At 40.1% G+C, this 7,806-nt stretch overlaps 1 protein-coding gene across 5 annotated transcripts in view; it reads right to left on the minus strand.

Annotated features, from left to right (window-relative positions):
- Positions 1–3,011: 3,011 nt before the first annotated feature.
- Positions 3,012–7,806, minus strand: part of CHCHD7 (coiled-coil-helix-coiled-coil-helix domain containing 7) — an 8,375-nt gene continuing 3,580 nt past the window's right edge. For 2 of the 5 annotated variants that reach the window (XM_017886442.1, XM_017886443.1), the window contains 3 exons: positions 7,287–7,356; positions 5,181–5,323; positions 3,137–4,399 (listed from right to left, as the gene is read on the minus strand). In XM_017886442.1, coding sequence (XP_017741931.1) covers positions 5,207–5,323; positions 7,287–7,356 — 187 coding nt within the window. In that variant the 3' untranslated portion in view covers positions 3,137–4,399; positions 5,181–5,206. The other 3 variants (XM_017886440.1, XM_017886439.1, XR_001888064.1) reach the window with 2 other exon arrangements.

The raw sequence follows: 7,806 nt of genomic DNA on the forward strand, positions 1-7,806 counted from the left end.
GACTGCTCCAGTTAAAATTTCACCTGTCTTTTCAGGCTCAGCTCATGTGTAATCTCTCTAAGGCCTTCCTCGCATGCTTGGTCAGAATTCCTCTCACCTTCTCTTAATTCCCCCTCATCCCTCATCTCTACTGTGATATTCACTTTGTGTACTCTGGATAGCTGGGTATGTTACTGAATGTGGTAAAATTAGGCAAATCGAGTCACCTAATGCACTCTAATTTTTTCACCTTCAGTTTTATTTTGCAAAGGAAAATTTTTTTTTAAAATGTAGTTTAAGCAGTAAAACGCCTTCTCCATATTTTGTTAGTTGATAATTGATATCACAAGCTTGCCTGACGCCAAAATTTCTCATGGCGCCCACTGACACAATTTATCAAATTAATTAGCTTCACCTCTCCCAAAGTAGAATCTTGGAAAGGGAAATAAATACAATAGAGGCAAATTTAACAGTGGTGATGAGAAAAACTCCTGAGACTGCCACTAAAAAGTGGTGCCATGAGATCTTGAACAACCAGGTTATAAGAAGAGTATACTGAAGTTTTCAGGGTAGGTGTCAAGAGGCAAACTAGGAATTAGGGAATTACTGAAGACATATTTTAAACTGAACAGTTTTGCCTGGATGGAGTCATTACATATATGTTAAGGATTTGCTGATTAAAACTCCCCAAACAATTTGTTTGTCATTGAAAGCACTTTATAAAAAACACACTTACAGAAACCAATCATCCAAGAGCTGTGCCATTATTACAAAGCTACAGTAATCAAGACAGTGTGGTGCTGGCATAAGGACAGACCTATACAGATCAATGGAATAGAATTTCAGGCCAGAAATAAACTCTCACATGTACAGTCAACAAATCTGCAACAACGGTGCCAAGGCAATTCAATGAAGAAAAGAATAGTTCTTTGTCAATAAATGGTGCTGGGAACACTGAATAGCCATATGCAAAAGAATGAAGCCTAACTCCTACCTCATAATGTACAAAAATTAACTCGAAATATACAAAGACCTAAATGTAAGAGCTAAAATCATAACACTCTACGAAAAAAGGTGGAAATCTTTGTTACCTTGGATTAGGCAATGCTTTCTTAGATATGATACCAAAAGCAATGAAAGAAAAAAATAAATTGGAGTTCATCAAAATCAAACACTTTTGTGCTTCAAAGTACACCATAAAGTGAAAATACAACCCACGGAATGGGAGAAAAAAATTGCAAACCATATATCTGATAAGGAATTTTCATCTGTTATATATAAAGAACTCTTAAAACTCAGTAATTAAGACAACCCAATTTAAAAATTTAAAAATGGGCAAAGGATCCAAATAAACATTTCTCCAAATAAGAAATACAAACTGCTAATATACACATTAAAATTTGGTTGACATCATTAGCCATCAAGGAAATGCAAATCAAAGCCATAAGGAGATACCAGTTCACACCCACTACGATGGCTGTAATCCAAAGCAGATAACAAGTGTTAATGAGGAAGCTGAGAAATTTGGAACTCTCATACACTGCTGACAGGATTGTAAAACAGTACAGTGACTTTGAAAAACTGTTTGTGCCTCAAAAGGTTAAAGTTACTACCTGACCCAGCAATTCAACTCCTAGGTATATATCTTAAGGAGAAATTAATGTCCACATAAAAACTTGTACAAAATGTTCAAAAAACAGCATGACTCATAATAGGCAAGAAGCGGAAATCCAAATGCCCATCAGCTGATTCATGGATAAATAAAATGTGGTATAGCCACATAATGGAATGCTAAAGTACTGATACATGCAACAACATAAATGAACCTTGAAAACGAGGTTGTCAAAGAGGCTAGTCATAAAAGACCACATATTATATGATTCCATTTATATAAATGTCCGTAAATAGGCAATAAGATAAACAGATTACCAGGTGCCTAAGTGTTGGAGGTTGGCATTAGGAGAAAATGGGAGCCAGGCAGGCAGATACAACTCCAGCTACTCAGGAGGCTGAGGCGGTAGGAGGGCTTGAGGCCAGGAGCTGAAGGCTGCAGCGAGCTATGATGACGCCAACGCACTGAAGCCTGGGCAACAGAGTGAGACTTGTCTCTAAAAAACAAAATGAGCTGTGCGCGGTGGCTCACGCCTATAATCCCAGCACTTTGGAAGGCTGAGGAAGGTGGATTACCTGAGGTCAGCAGTTCGAGACAGCCTGGCCAACATGGTGAAACCCCATCACTACTAAAACCACAAAAATTAGCCAGGCATGGTGGCTCATGCCTGTAATACCAGGTACTTGGGAGTCTGAGGCACGAGAATCGCTTGAGCCTGGCAGGCAGAGGTTCCAGTGAGCCAACATCACACCACTGCACTCCAGCCTGGGCAACAGAGTGGCACTCATCTCAAAAAAAAGTTTCTTCCCCAATCTCCAGAACTATAGCTCCCTACAGAGTGCCACTGGTGACCAACTGGTTTTTTTTTTTTTTTTTTGACAGAGTCTTGCTGTCGCCCAGTGGCGCGATCTCGGCTCACTGCAAGCTCTGCCTCCCAGGTTCATGCCATTCTCCTGCCTCAGCCTCCGAAGTAGCTGTGACTACAGGCGCCCGCCACCAAGCCCGGCTAATTTTTTGTATTTTTAGTAGAGACGGGGTTTCACCATGGTAGCCAGGATGGTCTTGATCTTCTGACCTCGTGATCCACCTGCCTCGGCCTCCCAAAGTGCTGGGATTACAGGCGTGAGCCACAATGCCCGGCCACCAACTGCAGTTCTTGAACCTACATCAACCTCAACCCAGAGGCCCAGCGGGCAGGAGGGCCTGATGGGAAGGCGGGTATCCATGTCTTTACCTGAAGCGCTCAGCAGTAAGGCAAAGGTACTGAAAAGACTGAACAAGAGTCGCATCAGGACAACGAGTTACGAGATGAATGCTGATATTGGTATGTACATTCAAAGAAGTGACATTAAAATTCCAAGCCCTTTAACAAGTGTGCTTTAAAAAGTACTAAAATACTTCTTACACAGGTATGCATTCATTCTTTTCTGGTACTGTTTCAATCCATCATTTTTATAGCAGTCAATGCAAATGAAAAGAATTTTGGAAATAATCCATTTTTTATTCAAATATAACTACATTTAACAATCAAGGTCATGTGGCTTAGAAATAATCCATTTTTTATTCAAATATAACTACATTTAACAATCAAGGTCATGTGGCTTAGAAACTTGAGCTTGGTTTTAGACTCAGACAGATGGTTCATTGTCACCAGCCATTAAAACAATGTTCTTGAATTAGACCAGATGAAGAGAAGGGACAAAAGCAATGTTTTCAAGTACATATTAAATTTCATTCAATAATAGTATATCTTCATAAAATGACCGTGAATGAAACAAATGATTCTAAAAGGCAGTGGGCATAAAGAGGGTTGCTTCACAATCTACCCCAGTCACCACACTGAGTAAGTATTGTGTTTATATCATAAAGTGAGGTTCTAGCCTCATCAGTGTTGAGTTCACCTGATGAACCCTGACCCCTTTCCCTACCCAACTCATCCTGCAAATAGAAATTCTACTTCTAAGGGAATCCATTTGTCTTTCTTCCCATTACTGTGGTTCAAAAACTGATACTACAGCTACCCAATATTTAAGGATTTCAATCACAGAATCCTGTAACTTAGCCTTTCTTTAAAGAAAGACGACCAGTTCTTTTTTATGCCATTTATTTAGAAAAACCCATTTGTCCCTAGTGAATGTACTAACCTTATTTAAACAAAGATAAGTGAGGGAAGAACTGATTTGAGGAATGAGCCTGGGATCTGAGGCCCGCCACACATTCCTTACCTTCAACTTACCTTTCCAGTCTTCTCCCACCACTGCTCCACCCACCTGAGATTCTAGGTGGAGCAATCTACAGGATACTCTCTGAATGTGGTTCCAGCTTCCCTTGCCTCACACTCTTGCTCATAACATTTCCTTTACTTGGAAACATTGCCTTCATCTCAGCCCCATTCAGTCTTTACTTGTTCACATCATATTCTTCTTTCAAAACCCAGTGGAAAAGTTCGATTTCTCATGTAGCCTTACCTAATTCCATGCCTCGAGAAAATCATGCAAACTCATGCCACAGCACAGCCAGCAGCAACATACCATCGGCATGGCACTGACAGCAAGCAAAAAGGACACGGGGTGACTTCACTGTCTCCACTTGAAGAACTTAAGGTCTGTCTGGGTGAGGGGTGTATAGTCTTAAATATTACAGCGATCACTTATTAGAAATATTCATCTGCTTCTAAGTTATATATACTTTTAATGCAAACACTCAATAGGGCATCTTTCCCACTGCTCTCAAGATTTCATCTCTTTCTGCTGCCGTAGGCATACATGGCTTCACTCCGTTCTGTCTTCTCTGCATCATGACAGAATTCTGTGTACAGGCATTAAAATAAAAAAGAAGAAACCAAAATCAGTCATGTATTAAATGCTAATCATTTGCCAGTAATTTGCTATTGCTTCCTCAAACAGGAAATTCTAACAACCAAGTTTAAAAAAAAAACCCAAAACCTAATTATAGGACTCCAGATAAACATTTTTAAATTATTAACAATTAAATAGAAGTAGTCATTCCCACAGGAATACATTAACAGCAATTGGGATGGGAATATACAAAGTACAAAAGTATATACAGTCCATCAAGAAGAGCTACTGAATAATCGTGAAATAAAACCAACAGTGCGTGTAGCGAAGGGAAAGGAAATAGCTGGATCCAGTGGTTCAAGGAAACAGAAATTATATACCAATGTTTTCAGAAAAATGGAGCATTTTAACTACCACGGATAGCAGTGAGAAAGAAAAAGGCAGAAATGGAAGTCTAACATGTTGTGTTATGACAAGGGAAGTGAAATATTCTGTTCATCTCCAGGAAAACTAAATTTATAACAAAGACATTGTTTTAGGGCTGCAGATACTTAAATGCCTAGGAAGACCCACCTATATTAAAACTGCATTCTTATAGCTTAGAGGAGGAGGAGGCAGCTAACAAGAGCTCTCAAGGATCATTCAGGGCTAGAGCTGCTAGCAGAGGATCAAGCTGAAAAGTTTCCCTACAGCCATCAGTGGGAAAGGATTGTGGGTACTGACTAATTTTAGGCTTCAGTTTCAAGCCTAGGAGATGGGTTTTAACACAAAGTTAACCAATCTAGGCTTACCCAGAATCTCCGGCAGTTTTTATACTTTAAGAAGTAAGTGGAACACCTTTCCTTGTCATAGTTATTTTCATCCAGACATCTGGTGGAAGCATCAGATTCCTTACAGACATAAAAGAGGCATCATTTAAAAGGTAGAATAGGATCTAAAAGCAAACAGACAAAAAAATAAACAAGCTGCTTCCCTAGAAGCAAATAATGTGAAATAGTTCATTTGTGTTCATTTTGACAGGTAGACTCTAATAAAAACTGGACAATCTCGCCAACTATCCCAGTATGCACTGTGCTCAGGCTAACACCTTCCTTTTTATAATCTGGGCCTGTTTTCTGAATATGTGATCACAGGAATTTGAGCCAAGTAACTGTGATTAATTAATCCAGTAACCATTTTAGTAAGAAACTGAGGCAAGGTGCAATGTGTTAAATGACTACTGCATAGCTAGAATCAGAATCCATCTCCTGACTCACAGTACATCTCTCCTGCTTTTCCAGATTTTCACTTTGGCTTGAATGTTTGATCATAACGTTGGTTTCAAGATCCCAAGTAAATCACTAATAACTGGTCTACATCAAGACAACCTAAATTAACACCATTCATCTCAATGCATTTTTGGCTACCATTTACTCCACTATACAAATACACTATTATATAAGCAATTTTTTTTTTTTTTTGAGACGGAGTCTCGCTCTGTCGCCCAGGCTGGAGTGCAGTGGCGCGATCTCAGCTCACTGCAAGCTCCGCCTCCTGGGTTTACGCCATTCTCCTGCCTCAGCCTCCTGAGTAGCTGGGACTACAGGTGTCTGCCACCTCGCCCGGCAATTTTTTTGTATTTTTTAGTAGAGACGGGGTTTCACTGTGTTAGCCAGGATGGTCTTGATCCTCTGACCTCGGGATCCGCCCGTCTCGGCCTCCCAAAGTGCTGGGATTACAGATAAGCAATTTTAATAGATACTACTTCAAAACCAAAGTCAACAACACAGGCTATAAATTCAAAGGAAAGTAGGTGCCACATGGGGATTAAATTTAAGCTGTGTGAACTGGAAGTACATTGAATAACTTAAAAGTGAAAGGTATGATTCTGTGAAGTCATGTAAAGCAGGGGTCCCCAACTCCCGGGCCACAAAGTGGTACTGGTCTGTGGTCTGTTAGGAACCCCGTCAGATAGCAGGAGATGAGCAGTGGGCGAGTGAGCCTTACTGCCTGAGCTCTCCTTCCTGTCACGTCAGTGGGAGCATTAGATTCTCATAGGAGCATGAACTCTATTGTGAACTGCATGCCTGTGAGGGATCTAGGTTGCAAGCTCCTTATGAGAATGTAATGCCTGTTGACGCCCACCCCCTTCCCCATCCGTGGAAAAATTGTCTTCCACAAAACCAGTCCTTGGTGCCCAAAAGGTTGGGGACCACAGATCTAAAGGAAAGCTTTAGCTATATGGATAGATAGTTTGCAACACATATCTAAGAAACATGTTCTACCTAAACAGAACAAAGCCGAATTTCTATGCCAAATATTTAATGAATGTATATATTTGGAAAATGTATGTCACTAAAGGGTATAATTTTCATGGGACCAGTATGATAACTACATTATTCAAAGGTAGCAAAACCACAAATAAGTATTGCAAATCATACTAAATAAATGCCAATAAAAGCTTACTCTTAAGACATTTTGTTTATGAGATACCTTTGTGAAAACCTTTAAGCTTTAAATAGGCTAATTCTATTATCAGCCCATTACTCTCAGCCAGGTTGTCAAGGACATGATGCTATTATTACTAGTGAAACAATAAATGTCAGTGACAGTTTAAAAATATCATACCTTCCAGTTTTCCATGTTTGGACTAAACATTCTACATTTTCCTGTGTAGTTTTACAGTGACAACCAAGTGCTTGCATATTATACAAATAAGGAAAACAAAAGAAAACATGAATGTTAGAGAAATTATAAACATCTAAAAATGCTCTAGTTAAATAGGATATGCTGGCCAGCAATATTTTTTGTAGAGAAATAACTTTATTCAACAACTGCAGAAAACAAAGGCCCACAAAACTAAAAGCAGCCTGTTTTTCCAACTTAACACTCATGAAAATTAAAGCACACCATCCTACCGACAAGCAAGGATTTATGTCAGGATCTCTCAGCCTCCGTGTTACCAAGGGCATCCTGACAGTCTTCTTACTGAGGGTAGACAGAAAAAAAATAATTATGCAGTAGACGACAGAAAATAAATCAATACATCTCAATAGCCCTAAAAGTACCTGAAATTTTGATTTTGGCATAATGATCACCTAGTGAGGAACTTCGTGTATTCTCTGTATTTTGTGAACAAAAACTTGAACGTGGCTGGGCGTGGTGGCTCACACCTGTAATCCCAGCACTTTGGGAGGCCAAGGCGGGCGGATCATGAGGTCAGGAGATCGAGACCATCCTGGCTAACACGGTGAAACCCCATCTCCACTAAAAATACAAAAAATTAGCCAGGCGTGGTGGCGGGCACCTGTAGTCCCAGCTACTCAGGAGGCTGAGGCAGAAGAATGGTGTGAACTCGGGAGGCGGAGCCTGCAGTGAGCCGAGATAGCGCCACTGCATTCCAGCCTGGGTGAGAGCGAGACTCTGTCTCAAAAAAAG

The sequence above is a fragment of the Rhinopithecus bieti genome, unplaced genomic scaffold, assembly GCF_001698545.2.
Source record: "Rhinopithecus bieti isolate Rb0 unplaced genomic scaffold, ASM169854v2 scaffold_15501, whole genome shotgun sequence".
NCBI classification, from domain to species: domain Eukaryota; kingdom Metazoa; phylum Chordata; class Mammalia; order Primates; family Cercopithecidae; genus Rhinopithecus; species Rhinopithecus bieti.